The following is a 25,201-nucleotide window of genomic DNA, read 5'->3' as shown; positions in this document are numbered from 1 at the left end:
TACACATTTTCCAGTTCTTCTTTAATAAACCACACACACACACACACACACACATAATCTCAATATAGTAAAATCTAGCGAAAGTTCAACCCTCAGCTAACAAAATATTTCTTCCTGACATTACACATGGGATTTTGAAGCTTTATATCCGCACTTGCTTACTAATAATTTTTAATTGTTGGTGTTTCAAAATGCACTTGATTGGACACTGGGACCAAACATTAAAGGGCTTCACACAAAGTGTGTGTAGTGGTGAGAGGGGTGGGCACTTTTCAAGTTCAAGTTCAGTCTTCATTCTGGGCCACTTTGAATAGCAAACAAGTTTTTGTGCATCTTTTTCCTTCTATTTCTAGGTTTTTTTCCCATCTTATTTAGCTTTCTAATTTTTCTTTTCTTTTTCTTTTTTTTCTTTTCTTTTCTTTTTTTTTTCTAAGTAGTGGATGTGTGAGCAATTTTGATCTAAAGAGAAGATTTGTTTTTCCAAGTCTTAGTAATCAGGAGCCTTCCATGCTAACAAAAATAATGTGTGTGTGCATGCAAACACATACACGCACACACCCTTTAAACAACTTCATTCTTCAAAGTTCCAGTCCTTTTGCTTTAATTCAGTCATCCATAAAAAGTCTATTCAGTTTCTTTTTGAGTAAGCAAATTGGTATCGTGGAAATGTGAGCTGAAAACTTTACCTAGGAGAATGTACTTAAGCGCTCTGCGAAACCAGGGATAGAAGAAACCATATATTAAGGGATTACACGTGGAGTTAAAATAGCCAAACCAGGTCAAGGCATCAAACAAAACAGCAGGAGTAGAGAAGTTCAAAAAGGGATCCAGTAAAATTGTGAAAAAACAAGGAAACCAACATAACAAAAAAACACCCATCACTATTCCTAAAGTTTTGGCTGCTTTTTTGTCTTTCCTCATTTGATTATTTTGGTTTTCTGGCAAGTTATTGATTGCACGAGCATGTTTTCTGGATACTGCAAAAATTTTGCCATAAATCCCCACCATCATAGAACCAGGAGTGAAGAAGCCTGCCATAAACAAGGTGGTCCCCCATAGCTTGTTGAACATGACTGGGCAGGAACTGGAACAAGCGACCAAGATGTCATAGCCTTCTATTCCATCAGCATAAGCCTCTGAGAAGACCACCCCGAAGGCAAAGGCTCCAGGGACTGACCAGCAAAGAAGTAGCAACCGTTTGATGACTGGAATCGTCATTTTGGTGGAATAGCGTAAAGGGTAACAGATAGCGTAAAATCTATCAATGGCCACTGAGCAAAGATGGAAAATGGATGTGATGCTAAGCATCAGGTCAAAACTATAATGAATCTTGCAAAATGTAAGCCCAAAATACCAGCAGTTCTCCACGGATCTGACCATACTGTATGGCATGATGGTGAATCCCAGGAGGAAGTCAGTGACTGCCATGGAGAGGATGAGGAAGTTGGTTGGTGTGTGAAGCTGCTTGAAGTAGGAAATGGAAACTATCATGGCAAGATTTCCGAACACCGTGATGAATATGGCTCCTGCCATAAGAGAATACATGGCCACTCGGGTGCCCAGGGACCTCTCATTTTCTGGACAGGATCCATTTCCATACTCAGAACAGTCGAATGTTTCCTTCAGAAAAGCAAGAGCACATGGCACTCTGTCAGAATATAGACAAAGTAATCTATGTCTTATATGTGCTTTCATAGAAAGCCTCAAGAAAGATGTAGAAGACCCAGAAACACAAGTATGCTGAAATATTACTTGTGTCTTTCCCATTAATTTATTTATATAATTTGACTGTAGTCTTATACAATTCTAACCCAGTGGGCTTAAATGATTATTATTTGTATTTTTCTCAATTCAAATTGTATCACAAATATTTAAAACTTTCACTTAATTATTTGAAGATCTGAAAATAAGAAGAGAAGAAGGAGGGCGAGAAAGAGGAGGAAGAGAAGAAACAGGTTTATTATCAAAGGAACCATAATTGATTTTCCTTTTTTAAAAAAAAAACATTTTTTAGTTGTAGATGGACACAATACCTTTATTTTACTTACTTATTTTTATGTGGTGCTGAGGATCAAACCCAGTGCCTCACACGTGCTAGGCAAGTGCTGTACCACTGAGCTACAAACCCAGTCCCCATAACTGATATATACAGAAAGAATAGTTATTAAACAACACATGCGTTTCTTCCTCAAATGAATCTGAAATACATAATCATACTTGATTAGCTTGTGGCTTATTGCCTTGTGGGTCCAGGAGATTATTATTTGGAAAGAGTTTTATTCATGTGTCCCACCATTTTCACTATGCTTCTATTTTTCATGGTAAGGTTGTTTAATGAGGAGGAATCATCGAAGGACCCTAATTATCTGATGGGGTCATCATCTTCAGCAAATCATGAAGCCTTGACAAGCATGCCACCAGCCAGGGCAGCTAAGTCAGAGACAGGCAGAGAGCAAACTATACCACTTTTACTTCTTTAAGCAGTATACCTCCTTGCTGTGTCTACTCAAAGCCTGTACAACAGACAACAGGCCATAATGACAATTTGATAAGTTCCTGGGGAGGATCCACATAGAAGACTATGAGCAGGTGGTTAAGGAGCTTTCAAAAAGCAAGTCAATCCTCACTAAGAAAATACAAGTACATACCCTCTTGTTCTGCCCACTATGACCAGCTTAAATATAAAAAAAAAATCCACAAATTATGATTTACACCTATCTTTGGAATAATGTGCTCACAAATTATAATACTTTTCTAATGTACATTAGGAAAAAAGCAATATGCAAAGCATACTATTAATTTTGCAGAGAAGTGCTTGGTTTTTGACCTTCAATGACCTCACATCTATCAGACTTGGCCTATTACTGACAGGTTAACCAAGTGTCACTCTCTCTGATGTAAAAGCACCAATCAGCAACTGAGCAAGAAATATCAATTGGAGGCTCACAATATACAAGACACAGTGAAATGAACAAGAAAGCATATAGTCTTTGACTTCAAAAATATGAAACTGCTGAAGAGATAAACTACGTATGACTTAAAACCTCAGTGATTTTGAACTTCAGCTAAAAGCAACAATGCTAATTAACTAATCAAAGAAAGATCTAGGCAAAATGCACAACTAAAGACAAAAGCTGGACAAGGTAAATTCAGTCTGGGCTAGACAAAAATATCCCAGTACAACTGTGACTTTTGATCTGGATCTCAACGTGTTAATAAGATTTGAAGAGAAGATAAAATTGCCTAATACAAATAGCAGGAGAAATGCATTTTCTCCAGGGGTAGGATATGTCTGAGGCCTTTCAAAAAGTAATGCTCAGAGATCTCTTTTCAAATGCAAGAGTGAGAGAAGAGGTGTTTCTAATTTCATTTTTTTTTCCCAGTCAGTGTTCTTTGTCCTCAAATTTGGACAGTGATGTTTAAAATAAATAAATAAAATAGTTAAGTTAGCTGTCAGAGAGTAGGGGAAGATTTAAAATTAAAAGGTCTTCCCCAACTGATTCCAAAGGATGAGTTTATTGTTAGTAATTTTATTCTTTTTCCTTCCTACTCTGGGGCAAACCCCCACCTGCAGAGAACTAATGGCCTAACTGTGTGATGGGACATGTTTTAGGAATGGAACTAAAGATGGAGGAAGGAGCCATTTTTATATCTGTCATCTGGGAGATCAGACACCAGAAAACAGGAACACTACCAAACTGTCTTTGAAGTTTCTACCAAATAGCACTCTAAATGCTGTTGACAGAAAGAGGCTTATTCCTGAAAGAGTTCATCAAAACATTTTGATCCAGAAATCTCTAAAATGTGTACAACTATTTCTCAAACTATATTAATTTTTAGCAGCTAAAAGTGGGAGTTTCTAGAGTTTCTAGTATATTCAGGGCATTTCATTGTGTTCCTCCTAACATTCTTATAGGGAAAAAGCATTAAGAGGCAAGGAATTGTTCCTCTGTGCTGATACCAAGTTTTTCAACCATTCGGTATTATATGTTTGCCACCTGCTGGACAGTTAGGTATGACCACAGCAAAAGTGCAGTACTATGAAAAACAAAGGAAAATTCTGGTTACATTTGGTACGCTCATCAAAAAGCATGGGAAGGGCTGGGAGTGGAACCCAGTGATAGAGTATATGCTTGACACATGTGAGACCCTAAGTTCAATTCCCAGATCAAAAGAAAAAGAAAAAGAAAAGCATAGACACAGAGGGAATTTGTTGGTTTATTTAAAAACCACTTTACTTCTTAGACAGTAAAGAAAAATAATAAATTAATTATGAAAATGGCATACACACAATAATTTTGTGCTTGTGGCAACTCTACAACAGTAATTCATTGTACAATTTAATTGCAAACTTGTTCTGGTCCTGGCTTAATGACTGATAAAATTGTCATCCTACTATCCCACTTTTGTAAAAGTTCTACTCAATTCTTAATCTCAAATCATGATGTACAGAGTTTGACTCATTTCCCTTTTAGTATTCAGGAACTTTAATTAACCAATCAGCTTTACATACTAAATTGAGGTTTTTGGTTTTTTTAAAAAAAAAAAAAACAACATAGTATGATACCTAAGTGCATATCTGTATTCCTCAAACATTTGCCACAGAACAGTGAGGAGCACATTAGATAATTACTTGAAGGGCTTATCAAATAGTCTTTATTCTATCTAAACATAGCCATTCTCCATGGCATATTGGACATATTTTATTGCTGTTGTTATTTTTGGTACTGGGGATGAAACCCAAGGGCACTTTACTTCTAAGATACATCCCCAGCCCTTTTATTTGACACAGAGTCTTGCTAAGTTGCTGAGGCTGATCTTGAACTTAAGATTCTATTGCCTCACCCCCAAGAAACTGGGATTACAGGTGTGCACCATCATGCCTGGCTTTTGGCATAGTTCCTGCTGTGACATTTCACATAGGTGTTATTAATCATATCTTTCACATATTTCAATTGATCACATTTGGAAAGTTTAATGCAAAAACAATATTTTCAAGATTATATTGTTTCAGGATCAATTTTTTCCTATTTTTAAAAACCATTTAATGTAAGCATGTGTAGATGTGCAAATTGAAGTATAATTAAATGAAATGTCAGACAATTTCTTCATTACTGTTGTATTTCTATAAGCTCAGGCACAAAAGTTAAAGATTTGGAATATAGTGAATTTCTTGCCCAATCAGCTTATAAAACCTATTATATCTATTTTTTTCTGTTAAACAATAAAAATTAAAGGATTTTTAAATATTCCCCATGAAAATAATTAAAATGCAAGACCAAAACACAATACAGATTTTCTTAATTGTGATCTCATTTCATTTTACCTTGTCTTTAAATTTTATTAATACCTCCTTGTTAAATATTTTTCTGCTTTATAACCACTTTTAAAGACATTTAAGTTTCTTTGAAGTTGACATTTTAAGTTTTAAGGATTAAATTTCAGTCTTCTTGCTAATCATTCTTTCTGCTTGACTTGAAATTATTTTGCACTCACCCAAACAATTGATTTCTTATTTTAGTTTTCCAGTTTTAACAAATTTTAGTGTTAATGAATATTAATGCATTAAATAACACATATGAACGGTCTTAGAACAATGCTTGATGGATGTATAATAAGCATTATCAAAGACTCTTTCCTTTCTTCTTTCCTTGAAAAAAACTACATTCAAGAATACATAAAATGTTCAGAAAAATGATCAAAAAAATGTTCCTGATAAAAAAAAAGTAATGTAATTGTATGTAAAAAAGCCCATGTGACTGTTTTGGCCCTATGTTTCACTTAGGTGAACACCTGTAATAAATACATTTCTCAGTCACTTATGAAGAAGTAATCCTTTCCAGTATTTTAAATATGCTTTCCAAGAAACACGTGTACTATTAAAAGGCTTCACCTTATCCTCTTCACATATTAGAAAGAATCTGCCTTTTATTACAAATTCATATTCAGTCCTGCACCTTCAACAATTTTTCTCATGCCTATATATTCTCTCTGCACATTACCAATTGGAAAAAGATTCTTCAACACTTACCAACAATGCTACTTCATCAGTAGGGCAACAATTTACTTCTGTAAAAAAAAAAAGTTTCAAGAAGAGAGAACAAGGTATTTTCTTTATAATCCCTTCTCTACATACCTGTTTCACTGTGAAAGTTGCCATTGTTAACTCCTTGTGAAAGAAACTTTGTCACTTTCTGTTTACTATGACTATTTATATGAAAATAGAAGACTTAAACCATTGTTAATTGGGCTGTTTTATGACTTTTTTGTAACACTTAATCTCAAGGGAATTGGATCTGGAAGTGGAACAAACACCTTGCCATTGTTGAAGAACTTCAATGAGCCTAACACATTCTTGCCTCCTCTCAGGAGTCTCTGCTTCACCTAGATATTCCTCACCTGCCCCACTGAAATTCTAAGCCTGCCATTACATAAAGACTGTAGTAACAAATCTGAATTGCTGAGTTGTAGGTGGCCCTGCAGAACATAATCCCAACCACATATAGGTGGGACCAGTACTTCAAATAGAAAAGTGGATGTGTGTCCTGCAGATCTTTAGGATGACCTGGGATGGTCACAGTCCATACTGCATCTAACATTTCAGACACTAAGAAGAGGCTTTATTATCCACTGCTTTTCTTTTTTTCTTTTTTGGATGAATGTCACTGAAATAATTTATCTCATCAAACCTCTTAGACCTGGAGGAATCGGGCATCAATATTATATCTTTAATAACTCCCGTTGTTATGCCGAAATCTTTTCAGATGTTACTTGGTTTAAATCTATTCCTATGTGGTTTAAGTGCCTATATTTTCATTTGTCTTTTCTGAAATATAAAAGTTCATTTCCCATTGATAATTCAGATAGAGATGAAATATAACACAGGTCACTAGAAGACATCAGGGTCCTGCAGGAATTTAAATTATAGCTATTTTAGTGACCTCAGTTTGGCTCAGGGTCACTCTGTGGGTGTGCAGTTGTGTAGTTTCATGGAGAAGAAAGCTTTGAAGGACTGACACTTGGCTGAATGCTCTTTAGTCTCCCACTTGAAATCTTAAGAGTTTTTAAATAAGGTGCTCTACATTTTCATTTTGTGCTGGGCCCTACAAAATTTGTAAATGCTCCTCACTCACCCTCTCCCAGTAGCTCTGCTTAAGGAAGATAAAGAACAACAACAAAAAAAGTTTTTATTTCAAAGCATATTCAGTTATATTATGGCATAAAAATATAAGTGAAAGTGTTTTTAAAAATATTTACAAAATTTAGCACAAATATTAGCGTAGTTTTAGATCTTAATTTTTAAATAGTCAGCAAAAGACATTATGAAACAAAAGTTACTCTTAACTTCTCTCACTTCTGGTAGAGACAGTGAATCACATTGGACAAACCTTATTCTGTAAAGAATCACTTCATCATTCTCTATTAATTACATAAGTGAGGGACAATTCATAGGGAGAGATTAAAACTTAAATATGTTTTTAAGAGCTAAACAATGTATACAGAGCAAGGGGAATGAATCTTGTACCCTTTCCTTTTGAAGTTCACTATTACTGGAATATATCCTAGAAACTGAAATATAGTATTCCTTCCTTATCCATGGTTCCAGTTAACTGTGGTTCAAAAATATTAAATAGAAAATTCTAGAAATGAAAAATTCATCGATTTTAAATTGTGTGCTGCTATGAGTGGCAGATTGAAATCTCATGCTGTCCCTTTCCATCTCCCCTGGGACATGAATCACCCCTTTGTCAGTATATCCATGCTATATACACTACCCTCCTGCTAGTCACTTGTAGCCATCTCCGTTATCAGATTAACTTTTTAGGTACTGGAGTGCTTGTGTTCAAGTAACCCTTATGTAGCAGCCTAACCCTATGTTACAATGACTGTTATATATTTTATTACATTTCATAATGTAGGAATTGGATCATCTTACATCATTAGAAGGTGAGCATAGTAAAATTAAAATACTGCATGAGAGAGCTGGGCACTGGTAGTGCATACTTATAATCTCAACTACTCGGGAGGCTCAGATAGGAGGATTCCAAGTTTGATGGTATCCTACCAGCTCAGTGAGACCCTGTGTCAAAATGCAAAGTAAAAAGGCAGGTGATGTGGCTCAGTGGTAAAGCACCCCTGGATTCAATCGCCATCATCACAAAATAAGAGAGATATTGTGTGTGTGTGTGTGTGTGTGTGTGTGTGTGTGTGTGTGTGAGAGAGAGAGAGAGAGAGAGAGAGAGAAAATTTAGATAACTTGGCACAATAAGTTGTTATAATTGTTCTATTTGATTATTAATTATTGTTGTTAGTATCTCAATTCTAAATTATGAATTTAATTTAATTCATAAATTAAACTTTACCATAGGTATGCATGCACAAGAAAAGACACATAGTGTATGGGTTCAGAACTACCCGACATTTCAGGCATCCACTTTGGGGAAGGTGTGAGTTTTGGAACATACCTCGATGGATGAAGGGGGACTACTGTATACCATTTTACCAACTGGCAAGAAGGAACAATAGAGCTTCCTCAAGGGAAACCGACCATGGCAGAGTAGAAGAGGACTGATGATATACAAAGACAAAATCTTAAAACAATACATGGCAGAGCAAAAAAGACATATGTTTGAGCCTCAGAAAACTTTTGAAACAACTTCTCTAATCCTGAGAACAAGATTTAAGACTAATAGCTCTGTGGTGACTCCAAGTGTGATATGGTGATATTTATGGCTTACTCCTTCCTCCTAAACCTTTAGAAGCTACAGTTTCTCCATATAGCCACACACCCACACATCTTTGTAGCTTGATTGGCCTTTGGACCCAGTGATTATCTATTTTCAACACTGACACCGGTGGCAGCCTGGAAGAATTGAATATTTGGATTCAGTCTCCAGAGAAAGTAACCAAAAGAGGAAACCTAAAAGGAAATGAGAAAACTGCCTAACTAGATGCTACAGAGATATTACCTTATTTTGTACTTTGAGCTGGAGGAAAGAGATATATTACTAACATATATGTGCACATTTTAATGGAATACAGGAATGCAGAATTTGAATTAACTATAAAAACTCATGAAAGCATATCCACATCCCAGCCCTTTTTGTATTTTACTTTGAGACAAGGTATCGCAGAGTGGCTGAGCATCTCACTTTTGCTGAGGTTGGCTTTGAACTCGTGATCCTCCTGCCTCAGCTTCCCTAGCCACTGGGATTACAGGTGTGCACCAGTGTGCCCAGACTTATTTGTTTATTTGTAACATAGCAAACAGCTACAACAGTGAACTAGATTGACACTAGTTTATATACCTCTATATGCTGCCTTCTACCCATCACCCCAGGAAGCCACTGCCTTGAATTTTGTGTCTATTATTTTTTGTATTCATTTAATAACCATATTCAAGCTATTATATTTATATACTAAATCAGAATATTGTTTGGTTTTTAGAACTCTTTATAAAATGAGTACCATATTCTTGGTTGTCTTGTGAACTTTGTTTTGCTCTCATTTTTTTCCACTGAACTGTAGGTAGCTTCACTACTTTATTTCACTGAAATAATTATCTGTTTATCTTTGCTCCAATCAATAGTTATTTGAATTATTTTCAATTCTTTTGAGATTGGAACAATGATATCTTGAACATTCTAGAGCAAGTCTCCTGGGACATGTATTTAAGAGATTTTCTTGGAAATAGATATGAGAAAGTAATTTCAGAGACAGAAAGATTATGAATACTCATGTCCACATGACAAAAACAAATAGTATTACAAATGATTGTACTAATTTACACTGTCACAATTGAGATGCAGAATTTCTATTGACTTCCATTCAACACAAGGCATTATCAGAATTAAATTTTTGACAACTTAAAGAGGAGTGAAAAGTAGTAATTTATTGTAGTCTATTTTCCTGATTACTATGAGTATAGCTTAGCTATTGTGAATTATGCTGCTATGAACATTGATGTGGCCACAACACTATACTATGGAGTGTGATAACTGGGTCAAATGGTGGTTCCGTTTCAAGTTTTCTGAGGAATGTCCATACTACTTTCCAGAGTGGTTGTACCAATTTTCAGTTTTGCCAGCAATGTATGAGTGCACCTTTTCCCCCACATTCTTGCCAACATTTATTATTACTTGTATTCTTTCATAACTGCCAGCCATTCTGACTGGAGTGAGATGAAAGTTCAGTGTAGTTTTAATTTGCATTTCTCTAATTGCTAGTGGTGTTGAACATTTTTTCATATATTTGTTGATTGAATATATTTCTTCTTCTGTGAAGTGTCTGTTCAGTTCCTTTGCTCATTTATTGATTTAGAGTGTGTATGTGTGTGTGTGTGTGTGTGTGTGTGTGTGTGTGTGTGAAGTTTTTTGAGTTCTTTTTATATCCTGGAGATTAATGCAGGTGGCTAAAATTTTGTGTGTGTGTGTGTGTGTGTGTGTGTGTGAAGTTTTTTGAGTTCTTTTTATATCCTGGAGATTAATGCAGGTGGCTAAAATTTTCTCCCATTCTGTAGGTTCTCACTTTACATTCTTGATTGTTTCCTTTGCTATGAAGAAGCTTTTTAGTTTGATTCCATCCCATTTATTGATTCCTGATTATACTTCTTGTGCTGTAGAAGTCTTATTGAGGAAGTCCGTTCCCAAGCCTACATAATGTAATTTTTGTCCTACTTTTTCTTCTAGAAAATATAGTGTCTCTGGTCTAATGCCTATGTCCTTGATCTACTTTAAAATTTTATGCAGGCTGAGATATAGGGGTTCAATTTCATTCTGCTACATTATGAATTTCCAGTTTTCCCAGCACCATTTGTTCAAAAGGCTATCTTTTCTCCAATGTATTTTTTGGCTCCTATGTATATGAGATAACTATAATTATGTGGGTTTGTCTCTTTGTTTTTAATTCTGTAACATTGGTCTACATGTCTGTTTTGGTGCCAATACCATGCTGTTTGTTACTATTAGGTCTATAGTATAATTTAAGATCTGATATTGTGATGTGTGCATGTTTTTTGTTTGTAACGTCTCAAAAATTTATAGGGAATTACAAAAGGTCTCACATAACTCAACTTTCCAAATAAACAAGGAGATGAGGAATAAAAAATTGGATAAAAGTAATTTTCCTTTACCTCACTTCATGTTAGAATATAAAATTATAGTCTCAAGAAAATGAGATACTGGTAAAGGGGTAAGTAGATCAATAATACTTCAAATAGCTCAAAACATTTTTTATATGTGTGTGGAAAATTAAATTACTATATCACAAAGAAGAGAATAATTGGGAATGGTTATATTTTTAAGAAATGATACTGGGACAACTGGTTATATGGAAAGAATAGATAGAACTGGATTCTGTCTCACACAGTACATACCAATCAATTCCAGAATCCAGGTGGATTAAAAACTTAAGTGTAAATGACAAAAATATAAAATCTTAGAATACAATCTAGGAAAATAACTTTGTGATCTCATAGTAAGGTGCTGTGGTTGAGATCTTAGGTGTCCCCCAAAAGCTTATGTGTGAGACCTGCAAGAATTTTCAGAGATGAAATGAATAGATTCTGAAAGGTGTAAACTAATTGATGAATGAATCCACTAATATGGATTTACTGGGCAGGAACTGTGTGTAGGTAAGATGTTGTTGGAGGAAGTAGGTCACTGGGACATGCCTTTGAGGTTTATATTCTGCGCTTGGTGAACAAAGCACTCTCTGTGCTTCTGCTTCCTTACTGCCACGCCCCAACCTGTTTTCCTCTGTCATGACGTTCTGCCTCACTTGAAGCCCAGAGCTACAGAGTTGGCTAACTGTGGACTGAACCTTTATAACCATAAACCAAAATGCACTTCCATCTCTATACTTGTCTTGTTGGGGCTTTTGATCACAGTGACAAAAAGCTAACTGAAACTGGATGGGTTATGTAAAGTCACAAAAGCCTAAAACATAAAGAAATTTAATACATTTGACAACACTAGAACAAAGAATTTATATTTAGCAACAGTTTCCATAGGAGGTTGAATACATAAAATAATAACTAGGGGAAGACATTTGTCACACAATTAATTGACAACAAATTATCATCAAGAATATGCAAAGAACAACAAATCAACTAGAAAAGTAATAACAATAATAGTTATTTTTTTAAACTGAGTAAGCTGAAAAGAGGTTCATGCTGACTTCATGTCTAACATTCATACCTTACATACATTCTGTGATATATTTTATTCTATATTCATTTAAAACTCCTTTTTTTATAAAGACAAATAATCACAATAACATGCACCATGTGAAGCCATAGAACTAGGCCTGAATTGCTTTTGGAGAGAAGGAAGTATCACTGGGCATGAGCAGAGAGCCATCAGGCAACTTCAGAAATGTTTTAGGCTTGAGGTAATTGGGTGAAGAGTATTCTAAAAGTAGTGATAGAATGTTCAAAATCTAAGTGGTCTGAAAAGGCATGGAATTTTTAGACAAATTAAATACCTGGGTATGCCTGAAATATAGCATGCTTGGGGAAAAAAAGTGGCTGGAAACGAAGGTAGAAAAAAAAATAAGGAAGACAGACCACAGAAGGACTTTCATATTAGCCAAGAAATCTGGACATAGTGGCATAATACAAAAACTAATATATAGCCATTTAAGGATGTTCATCTGCAAAAAGACATGGTCAAATTTGAATTTCAGATGAATTTGTGGCTACTGGATGGAAAATGGACTGGAGGAATCAAGACTTGATGAATGAATACCAGTTGTGGTATTCAACCAGAGTCCAACGGAGAGAAAGTGAGAAATTGGATTAAGATTCATGGCCCAAACTTGATTGGGTGCAGGGAGTAAGGAAAAAGAGGGGTCAAGGATTAATCCAGATTTACAGCTTGAGCCATTGCATGAATACTGTTGTTGTTCCATAGAAGTCATAGGAAGGGAAGGTGGAATAACTAGAGGATTTCACTCAGTTTGGCACATATGAATTTTGGGTACTTGCTAAAAAGGAAAGCCCAACAGACAGGCAGGTGACAGCACTAGTTTATGTTATGCAAATTGGACGGACCAAAAGAGGAACCAGGAGAAAGCAATAAGTGTGATGACAGCCATGGCCTTCTGGTTTTGCTGGTTTTCAATTACTATCATTTAAACAGAAAGAATGACATGTGGTGCTGTTATCTGAGCTTAAACTTAACAGTCAGGGATTTTGTTTTAAATTTTTCTCTGCAACTATGAACTGGTTGGTCATAGTAAAGTGAACTGCAAATCATATGTCTAATTTATTGACCATAGGCTAAGAACTATGCACTGTACCTTATCTAAACACTTTTGACAGATGCAATCTCATTTAGTTCCTAGAAAATCTCATTTTATTTCCATGAAAATTCTGGAGGGTTGGAGAATATTTTAGACTTGCTCTGTCCTTGCCATCTGGAGAACAAATTAATTGGCATAAGGTGTATGTCCAATTGTATCAGTTATGTGAATGAATAATTGATGAATAAATCTTTTTAAGAACCTTGAAAACTGTAAAGTCCACTTAAAAACAAGAAAATTTAAAGAGATATAGTAAATTTCTTTCCACTGTTGAACACAGCTTAAACAGCTAATAATATCCATTGTTTGAATATAAACTCAGGCAGATATTTGATCTCCAGAATATATCACAAGCAATGATTCTATCTTTGGTTGGTTGTGGCCTTTATGGAGAATTCAGATGATTGTATTACCCAGATAATGACCACCATTTCTTTTCTCCCCCAGCTCCTTCTCCTTCCCTCATCCGCCCCCTCCTCCTCCTCCTCTTCTTCTTCCTCCTCCTTCTTCTTCTAATAGATAAAGCCAAACTGTGATCTAGTTATGAATATTCTAACATAGCATTGTGGTGATTCTACCTCTAATCTAGTAGTTGGTAGTAAAATAGGTGTTACTGTGGTGTTTTGCTGTGTTTTAATTTATGGTTTTAGTTACATGAATTATGGAAGAAAAAACAACATATGATCTCTGTGTTTTTTCCTTATTCCCAAGACTTTGTAATTTTCTATAATTAAGAGAAATACAAACAAGAAGAAAACTTTAAACCATTTGAAAACAAAGTTATCAACACCTTTCAAGCATGTGATATCATTGTCTGTGTGAACCTTTCTGTTTGTAAAAGTAGCCTTGAGAGAATTGCAAATAATAGTCATTAAATGTGTTGATTGGCTAATTACCAATGCCCTCTACACTTCATTTACAGTTTGACACTTTGAAGCTGCAATTTGTTTGAACTAAGTCCCTTGTCCAAAGAGTCAAGTATAAGCAACACCACTCACACTTTGTACTTATTTATCAAACTTCTGAGTAAGTAGAGACCAGAGGGCATCATTAACACATCTGTTGTTTGGTGTTGGTCATGAAGGAAAATGATTTCACATTTGTAACTCCCTGGTGAGGGAGTTTCACTTAATGGAGATAGGAAGATGTTTATCACCAAGTTTTAGTAGAAGAACTAAATGCTTGGGGGAATTCTCAAACTATTAAGCAAAGACCAAATGTAAACCTCATAGAGAAAACTTTAGCTGATGCAAAAGAAGCAAAACAGTGATTGGTGCCTTAGTCTACCTTCTTATCTGATGTAAATATGTTTACAGAGCTGGTATCAGGAGCCAAAAATAAAGAATCACATATCTGGAATATTTTTCAAGTCTCAGGAAAGCCATTCACCTGACACTACACTTTAGCTCTTGTTGGATGATAAAAGAAAACCCTTATTAAACACTCATTTCATTTATCCTTTCGAGGGTAATTTCAAATTTAAAACTTATAAGTAAATTACGTACACCAAATAAATTATGCTTTTCTATCAAAAGGGGGAGTAGTAATATAGTACAGGCCAACTTTCTTCTTAGTAGCAAGAATTATTTTGCTTGTGTTGGTTTGTTGTCTTTGCTACCTGTTTCCACTGAATTGTGACTGTGGGTTTTTAGCAGTTCTTATGATTTTACCAGGCCCTACTCACAGAGCTCACAACCAGGGCTTCTGAGCTCCTTATTAATTGAGTTGTAGTGTTCATTATTCCTCTGAATTTTTACCCTCCCATGTATATTGAAAATCAGTTTAGAATTCCTTTTTCTTAAAGCTCTAAATCAATGGTTGTTAGAAGAAATGTATTCCTTCCAAATAACCTGAATCACTGAATGAAATGTCAGGTTTCTGAATCTCAGCCAAACCCAGCCTGAAAATGTTTTTTCTTTTTTAAATTTTTTTTTTTGGTAGTTGTAGATGAACACAGTACCTTTATTCTATTTTTTCATTTATATGTGGTGCTGAGGATTGGACCCAGTGCCTCAGACATCCTAGGCAAGCGCTCTACCACTGAGCCACAACCCCAGGTCCCAGCCTGAATAATTTTAATGCTTCAAGCATAAGTCTCACTAGAAGGTCTTAAGCCAAACCTAATTATTAGTTTCAGGATATGTTTTAGTAACTTATCTTTTAAAATATTTTTCTGATAATAAAAAAATACACATTTATTGCCAAAATTAAGCCCACATAGGCACATCTGACTGGAGATAAAATTATGAATTCCTTATATTTTTCCCATAGTTGGCCCCATTTTCTGAAATATAAAAGAGGGTAGAGTTTGTAGCCTGAGAGACTTAGGCCCAAAATCTGTCTCTATCTTTTTACCCTTGAACTTCTTACTATCTTTTATTTGTTTATTCACCTAATAAAGCATTATGGAGTGCCCTCTGTGCCAGCATGGTGCTAAGCTCAGGAATACAAAGATGAATAAAACACAGTCCCTAACTTCTGGATTCATAGACCGGGGGCAGAGGACACTACAATGTACTCAGTAAGTGTGCTGACAAGGAGTGTGTAGGATACGTTGGGAATCTACCTGAGGGGATTTAAAAATGGGTCCCGGGACAGGTAATCACAAGATGAGTCTTTTAGGATGAATAGATGTCAGCTAGTTACACCATGGGTTTGGAGAGGAGGCATTTCAGGTATACAGAGCTGCAGAAGCAAAGTCATAAAGGAGGAAAAACACAGGAACTACAATTAGAGCTAACTTTTGAATCCATGCTTGTCTGGTGCCAAAGCTAGAAGATTTTTTTTTTTTTTAATGACAGGTGCTTCAAGACCTTATAACAGTGTTTTATAAGGTTACGAAATTTTTATCCAGGTTAATTAGGAAGATAATAGATGTTTTATAGACAGATAACAATATCTAAAATTTATAATTATATCAACCATTATTATATCCAATTACAAATACTCTTATAGAGATAATATGTGTAGGTATATTCATTTTATATAAATTATTTTTTAAAGAGATAAAAATTTCCATAATCTCTCAAACACACAATAACTTCACAGCACAAAAATACATAAATGTCTCACCAGGTTACATCTTTCTGCATAGACTTTTGAGAAAATTTGGCTATCCTTTACATAATTATTATAATTATGTCATTTATTAGGAAAATATGTTAAAATTCTACTTTTTTAAAGATAAGTAATATCTTCCTTTGTCAAGTTCTCTGTGTGTAGTGCCTTAACATCTACTGAGTGAGCATCACAATAGCACATACTAATAAAATGACCAGGGATGATGCTAAAAGTGTATGTTTGTAGACTGTTTTTGTGTGTGTGGCCAAAATATACTAGGCAGGGTCTTCCATCTAATATTCAACAGACTCATGAGGTAAGTAACATTATTATTTCATTTTGTACAAGAGTAAACAAGTGTTTGGGGTTCTGAAGTAACTCTGTCTGAATAACTGATAACTCCTCCCCAGTAGTAACCAGGGTTGAAAACACTACTTTACACATCATGTTGTAAAACTGTTGACTGAAAAACACATTTTTTATTAATAAACACATTTTTTTAGTTTATCACATTAGTTATTGCTTATCTGATTTAGGCATTTACCAAGAGGAATAACTGCCATTGATAAATCATTGAGTGGCTTATCTTTAAGCTCCTATGTCTATTTAACTTATAAATATGCTGAGAAAATTTAAATTTGTGTGAATTGACGATGTCTACTTCCTGGGAAAGGTCAAAGACAGAAACAGATGCAATGCTGATGTGACTCACAACAGAACGAGCCTCAATGGAATGAGCCAGGTGGAATGTCAGAACAGCATAAATTCACTGACAGCTTAGAGACTTAAAGATAGAATTTTAGGAAAAGAAGGGATGTGGAAAAAAATTTGAAGACATGTCAAAGACAAGTTTACTTTCTTTGAAAATTTCTTTCAGTTGGTTACATACTCAATGAGCTTTGTAAAATGCATATATATCACTTTTAAAAATACAAAAAGCAGAGCTGAGAATGTAGCTTGGTAGCAGAGTACTTTCCTAGCAAGTACGAGGCTCTTGGTTCAAACCCCAATACCACACACACACACACACACACACACACACACACACACAGACACACACACATATATACACACACACACAAAATCAATCAATTGATTAAATTATAATTTAAAAACAAAGCAAAAAGCAAAATAAAATTTCACTCTGATTCTTACAGCATGTTGATTATTTCAGTGTTGGTACTCTTGTAGCCTGTTAAATTTATAAACACAAATCATTCTTTATATATCCTTCCACATTTAATACCCAAGCTCTTTGTGATAGTGTACAAATAAACAGAAACTGTGGCTTATCAGAATCTACAGTGATTAAGAAATATTTGCAGAAAATTGATAACTGAATTCTGACTTCAAGGACCAAGTTTAAATTCATAATGGAACTTCCAGTCTAATGATCTCCAAAGATAGCATTAATATTTATAGTAAGTCATTTCCAACAAACTTCTTTGCTAGCGCATTTTTGTTTTGTCCCATCTAGAGTAGAAATTTGTATGGATATTCTCTTTGATTGGAGAGTGGAAAATGAGACTGTTCTAATTAGAAGATGTCTTGACTGAGAGAAAAAGTATCATGTATCATGTTGTTGCAATAGTTTTATTGGTATTTACTATATTCTCGTACATTAAATTAAGGTCCTTTTCATAGATACAACCAAAAACCATTCATAGAATTCTGTCTGGGTCTTGGAATCCATGAAGGTTGGGTAACTCACTTTGGAAATGGGCAGGCAGGTAGGCAGCTCTAAAGTTTGGGAAGCCAGAACTGTATCAATATACCAAGAGCAATCTGACCATGACCTTACCATGATCTTACCACTTGGAAGGAATGGAAGTTTTCCATGTTTTCAGCTAATGGTTCTGTAAAAGATTACTGTCTTTTTCTGTTTGCTAAACATTAAATTCTGGAGAAAGACCTGAAAATTTTAACTGGGGTTATCCATTCATGCATTTAAAGGAAAAGGAAGGAGGCCAGTCTCTTGATTATAGTTCCAGCAGACTCTAGTCTGTGGGAATGAGAAATTTCCCTAAAGCTTATTGGATTCCAGTTGGGAAATGGACTCTGGATGACCAAAAGATCCAAACAGCTTCTGCCTGAGGAAACACAAGTTATGGTAAAGTAGGAAATATGGACAGAAAAAGCCAACCTTTCTGCATGCTTTGATGAAAGTTTTGGTTATTTCTTACTATGAGCATTAAAAATAGAGCCTACAGGGCTGGGGATATAGCTCAGCTGGTAGAGTATTTGCGTCGAAAGCACAAGGCCGTGGGTTCAACCCCCAGCACCACAAAACAAAACAATAATAGAGCTTACAAAAAAAGAATGGCAGTAAGGGCTCTATTCATACTAAACAAACAATATAGAATTACCTGGGTCATGATCTTGTTCCAAGAAAAACATAAAATCTATTAAAGCTTGAGTAATTTAAAAGAAGTGTAGGATAAAGATGACTCTTTTATCACCATTATCAGAATTGCTCTAGAAATTCTGATTAGTAGAGCATAGTAAGGAATATGCATAAGAATCATTATTAAATCATTATTATTTCAAAGGAGATAAAACTTAGTATTATAGATAACATCAATATCTATAATGAAAACCTAAACAAGTCAACTGGAAAGTTAAAATAAACTTTATTATATACCAGCAATAATGTTTACATAAAAACAAAATGATTTCAGAAATTTATTCAACATTTAGAAATAATCCTAGAGGAATATGTTGGAGCAAATGAACCTCATTTGCTGTAAAGGATAAAAATCTCTCAAAGTGCTTTTTTTACTTTAAAATTTTGACACATTGGTCTCACAGGTAAATAAATTCAAGGTAGTGTTTTAAAAAGAAGTGATTATAGGCAACTTGTCTTACCACATACTAAATTAGAAGGTCACTCATAAACTTTTTGTATGTATTAGAAAAACAGTCTAGCCAGATCAATGAGACAAAATATAGTTCGGAAACAGAGTATAATAGATGAAAAGATTTAATATATCCCCAGAAGATCATCAGATTTGTGAACAGACAGATATAGGTAGGAGTGTGCATTTTAGTTTCATTTAAAATTGGCCACCTTGCCCTAACTCACTTGAGCAAAAATTGCTATTATTGAATAAATTCAAATTGATGATACTTAACCTGAAACAAACCACGTAAAGTCTATGTAAGAAATAGTTCAATTGCAGATCAATGTATATAATTTAGAATGTTTCCCATTTCCTATTAAGGCACATTTTTGGAAACCACTATTTGTTTCTTTTTTTTTTCTTTTTGTAGATACTGTTTTAGTAGGCATGGTATGTATATTCTGACCTTAAAATAAGTGACCTTGTTTTATTCTGGATATATTTTGAGTCCACCATGCAAGATATAACCTTAAAATATGGTTAAATCCTTTCAGACATTTCCATGGCCTCAGTAGCAAGTAACAGACAGAACATAATTTAACTGTTATTATTTAAGAAATTAGAAACATCTGAAATAGTAGATGATAGGGAAATGGTTATAAAAATCCTTATACACAAAAAAGACACATGCAGTTGTCCCTCAGTATCCTTGTGGTATTTGTTTCAGGATCTTCAGCAGATACAAAAATCCATGGATGTGACATCTCCTATATAAAATAGCATATCATTTGCTTATTATCTGTGACATCCTCCCATATACTTCAAATCATCTGTAGATAACTTGCAATAGCTAATACTGTGTAAATGTCATGTAAATGGTTACTATATTGACAACTATAATAATGAAAAACCAAAAACATCTATAAGTGTTCTCTATAGGCACAAAGTTCTTTTTCCACAAAATTTTTGATCTAAGATTACTTAAATCTGCAGATGCAGAACCTGAATATATGGAGGGCCAACTGTACATATATGACAAATTTCTATATGCAAATGTGACAAAATCATTCCAATTTGTATCCCCAAATATAGTCTTATAGTTTCCACTACTGAACCACTTAGTAAGGTACCACTGTAAACTTATGTAAGTTCATCTAAGAGCAGGAGAAGTTCTTCAGAAGAAGAATTATCCTCCACCTCCTCCTCCTCCTTCTCCTCCTCACCACTACCCGCCTTTCATGTTGCTGGAGATCAAACTGGAGCCTTGTACATGCTAACCAAGCACTTTTCCACTGAGCTACAACCTAGTCCTAGGAAATGTTCTTTAAAATGTAGGTCCTTAAATACTAGGTTTTCAAAATTTGTGTATGTAACATAAGAAGGGCTAAGATTGCATCTACCATGTTCCATATAAGAGATGAAAAGCATAACTTGGCTCACCATAAGTATTTTGACTCAAATAACAAATGAAAGATCCATGTAGTTAGTGCATTCGGTTGTAATGTTGTGTTCATGAACTGGATCACTAACCATTTTGCAATAATAAAATTATTGTGGATTTAATTCTAAAAATAACTTACACCTAAATGAATCTCTTTGAAAAATTTTACCAAGTAGAATTGTCTTCAATGCTCTTCTGAACCAGGGATAGAAAAATGCATAAACCATTGGATTAAAAGTAGAGTTCAAGTAGCCAAACCAAATGAATGTATCATTCAAAGGAGGTAGAATTGTGTAGTTCAGGAAAGGATCCATGACTGTGCACACAAAGAAAGGGCTCCAGCATATCAGGAAAACACCCATCATGATCCCTAAAGTCTTCGCAGCTTTTCTTTTTTTGTTTTGTGAAATTCCATTTTTCTCTTCTAATCCAAAGTGAAGCTTCTGATTTGTATGATTAATTGATCTTGCTTGCCCTTTAGCTATGAAATATATTCTGTAGTAGACACACAACATAACAGAACCAGGTATATAGAAAGAAGTTAGAAAGGCCAATACCCCAGATGTTTTGCTAAAGACAATCGAACAGCCCCCTGTGCAGTGAAAATGTTTATAATATATCTCTTCAATTCCTTTGAAGTTTAGCTCCAGAAAGATCATTCCAAATGCAAAAATAGCAGGAATGCTCCAACTAATGAAGATCATCACAAGAATTACCAAGATATTGATCCTGGCTTTGTATCTCAATGGATCACACACTGCATAGTAGCGGTCAATGGAAATGAAGGACAAGTGAAAAATGGAGGCTGAACTCAGCATAATGTCAGTGCTAGTGTGAATTTTACAGAAGAACTCTCCAAAATACCAGCAGTGCTCAACTGACCTCACCATGCTATAAGGCATCACCAGGCACCCCAGCAGGAAGTCCACAATGGCCATGGAATGAATGAGCCAATTAGTGGGGGTGTGAAGTTGCTTGAAATGTGGTATGGAAATAATGACTATCAGATTGCCAACCAGAGTGATCAGAATTATCAGTACCATTAAGCTGTACAATGAAGCACGAACATGGCTTGACCAGTTGCTTTTCACACAGGAGATATTAATTATATTGTTGCAAAGGGGCAGCATGCCTGACAATTCTCCACCAAGTTTATTTTTCCCTTTGTGTGTCGCATAATCTTTTTCCAGATCCATGGTCAGTTTATAGTTCCTTCTCCTTTTATTTGCACATACCTATCCCAGAAAGATGGGAGGGGGGAAAAAAGAGAGAAAGGGTAAATCAGCAATTTGATTCCTTGCATTTTTAACACACTTGCCCATAGCTTCCTATTGATTGTTCCTACTGAAGAATAATCATTATGGAAGAAGCTTTATTTCCAAGTTCATTTCAATTCAATGATTTTTTTTGAAACTGCTAGTTGGATTTGGACATTTTGCTAAAGCAGAAAGCTGAATTATTAGGTTTAACTACATGAAACCTTCATGTTTACAGATCAGAGGTCAAATAATGATTATCATCATACACTTTGATATAGACCCCCCACACTCACTATTTCCCTTTTTTTTCTTCTTTCTTTTACTTATGCTATTTGTCTAAAAAGCCAGAACCTAGTTGTGATGCTTACATTCTAAAGGGAAGATACAAATTGCCAGAAAACTTACAAGTAAAATATATTAGCAAAAAGAAACAAATGTTTTAAACGTGTCTGTTATGTAGAATTAAGACCCACTAGTGCTGGCTTTTTGTGTTTAGTCATATATAAGATTCTTCTGATAACTGATTATAATGAAAGAAGCTTGCATAACTTTGTTTCCAGTTTGCAAAGCAATTCTACATATATTCCAGTCATTATTTCATTTAACATCTTGTTTACTTATCTGTAATATCAACATCATTCCTTGTGAGAAAGACATGGTATGTTTTGTTAGCCTTATTTCCTTGGCAGGAAATTGAGGTCTAGTTCATAAAATCATAAAAACCGGAATGAGATCTGAGGTCTTATCTCCTAGTTCGACTTCTTTTTTCAACCTGTAGAGTTTTTCTTTGCATTGTAGAAGGGATCAACTAAAAATAAACTAAAGAATATTGGGATGTAAATTTTCATATGAGAATTTATGTCTTAAATAACAACACTAATAATTAAGTAATTTTGTGGTCCTACCTATTAAGGAATGTTAATATGCACACCAACCTGTGGTGAGAAGTGATGCGTCATGGACAAAAGAACCCAGAGAGGACAGTAGGTGAAGCTGACCTTTGACACGGGCTGCAAGCAAGTCGTCCAGACCTCTTTTTGTTTTTATTGTTTTTTTTTTTTTAAAGCTCTGAAAACCTTTACTTTTTTTTTTTTTTTCAATGAAATCCCAATGTATGAAACAGGTAAAAGGAAAACTTCATCAAAATAGAGATGTCACCTTCTGCTAGGATTCCTCTTCAGAGATCTTATGAGACTCAGTTTGAAAATGTCCCTTTTGTTTTTATAGAATTATGTCATTTTAAGCCAATTTCTGAATGCACAGGGGGGAGAAAGAAGAGGGGGGAGGAGAAAGGAGGAAGGGAAATAATAGAGGAGAAGGGAAGAGAGTAGAGGAGAGGAAAGCTCCACAGGAAAAACATGACTTTCTGACAATCACTGAAGCCCTACAATCATCACTATGTTGTGAAAGTGCTAGAAAATTGCAAAAAGTCTCAGAATTCCAAGGGTATGCCTTTCTTTTCATCTCTTCCCCTCTCTCTCTGGGATGATGGTTTAGATCAACACCACACAGAAATTTAAATTTGCCCAAACTAGAATTGGAGGAATACAATATTTAGGTATAAAATTTCTATTTAATAAATTTGAAACTCCTCTCCCCCCCAATTCGCTACCATCTTCTATTCCTGGAAGAAAACATATTCACACAAATAAATGTGTAAGATTTACTTGAATAGACACGCAGGCTCAATACAAGACAGAACAAACAGCTAACTAAAACTATTAGATCATTTGAGCTAAACAATATTTGAATTATAACTAAAATTTAGATAAAAGAATGATGGCTCTTTTTACCAGGAAATTTAACTAAACTCAGTTACTCAAATTATAGAATTTCTATTTAGACTCTCTTTTAATTATGCTATTAAAAGAGTATGCTAGTATTGTATTACAAAAAAAAAAAAGTAGGGTTGTATATTGGTGGTAGAATGCATGCCTGGCAGGTATAAGCTATGAGCTGGATCCCCAGCAATGCAAAAAATAAAATAAAATAAAAATAATTTAAAGAACTATGTGAAACCCTAAATTGCGGTTTAGAAGTGCTTGCTAAGCAACATGGTACTGGCAACAAAATAGGCATGAAGATCAATGAAATAGAAGAGAAGACACAGAGACAAACCCACATAAATATATCATCTTATACTAGACAAAGGTGTAGAAAACATACATTGGAGAAAAGAAAGCCTTTTCAACAAAAGATGCTTGGCAAGCGGGAAATCCATATGTAGTAGAATGAAATTTAACCCCTATCTCTCTCACCTTGCACAAAACTCAGTTCAAAGTGGATCAAAGACCTAGACATAAGCCAAATAGCCTGTACCTGCTAGAAAAAAATGTAGGCCCAACACTCCAATATGCCAGCTAGGAACTTCCTGAAAAAGACATAAAGCACAAGAAATAAAATCAAGAATCAATGAATAGGATGGTATCAAACTAAAAAGCTTCTTCGCAACAAAGGAAAGCCTTCCAAATGGGAGAAAATCTTTACCACCCACACCTCAAATGAGGCTTTAATTTACAGGATATACAAAGAACTCAAAAAACAAACAAACAAACAAAAACAACAACAAAAAACAGCAAATGGGCAAAGGAACTAAACAGATACTTCTCAAAAGAAGACACACAGTCAACAGATCTATGAAAAAGTGTTGAACATCTGTAGCAATTTGAGAAATGCAAATTAAAACTACACCAAGATTTCACCTTACTCCAACCAGGAGTTTACTCATGCCATCTCTTTACTCAATTTAGAGTCCAATATTTTTTGACATTATCTTAAACTCTCTCTTGTGCAGCTAAAGTTCTCTTAAGAGTTGCATATATCTGAAGATTCTGCCGACTGTTTAAACTTGGCTGAGTTGAACATGGTTGGAATGTTGCTTGTGCAGAGCCAAAATCACCTCGAGCTATCTTAAACTCTTTTAGTAGCCTTTTCTTTCATCTTCTGCATCTGATCTAATATCCTCATGACTATTAAGTAAACCTCTGGGAATGTATCACTAAGCTTAGCAGGCTGCTAGCCCCCACAACCATGAAGCTAAGATTGCTATAACACTTCAAACCTATAGAAGAGGTTCTCCCACTCTGCTGCAATCACCTGATACTTCTACCCACTTATCTACCGAATGTATTAATTTATGATTTGGCTTGTTCTTTGGCTATGAATATTCATATGAAAGTTCTTTTACAGTGGAATATGCTTTCAGGGATATTTAAATCTGTGTTGCCATGCCACTCAAATTTGATTCAGGACAAAAAACAAAAACAAAAATAAAAACAAAAACAATTTTCTTATTTCCT

At 34.9% G+C, this 25,201-nt stretch overlaps 2 protein-coding genes across 2 annotated transcripts; both read right to left on the bottom strand.

Moving 5' to 3' along the window:
- Window positions 1-624: 624 nt before the first annotated feature.
- Window positions 625-6,160, bottom strand: LOC101960973 (trace amine-associated receptor 2). Its single transcript, XM_005329769.2, has 2 exons — window positions 6,137-6,160; window positions 625-1,620 (listed from the first exon to the last, which is right to left on the bottom strand). Exons 1-2 carry the CDS (start codon window positions 6,158-6,160, stop codon window positions 625-627), a joined length of 1,020 nt encoding a protein of 339 aa, XP_005329826.2.
- A 14,590-nt stretch (window positions 6,161-20,750) lies between these two features.
- Window positions 20,751-21,773, bottom strand: Taar1 (trace amine associated receptor 1). The gene has a single exon (XM_005329819.2). The coding sequence runs from the start codon at window positions 21,771-21,773 to the stop codon at window positions 20,751-20,753; it is 1,023 nt and encodes a 340-aa protein (XP_005329876.2).
- Window positions 21,774-25,201: the final 3,428 nt, after the last annotated feature.

The sequence above is a fragment of the Ictidomys tridecemlineatus genome, chromosome 8 (genome assembly GCF_052094955.1).
Source record: "Ictidomys tridecemlineatus isolate mIctTri1 chromosome 8, mIctTri1.hap1, whole genome shotgun sequence".
Classification (NCBI taxonomy): Eukaryota; Metazoa; Chordata; class Mammalia; order Rodentia; family Sciuridae; genus Ictidomys; species Ictidomys tridecemlineatus.
Note: the sequence above shows the minus strand (reverse complement) of the source record. Positions and strands in the feature narration are given on the sequence as shown.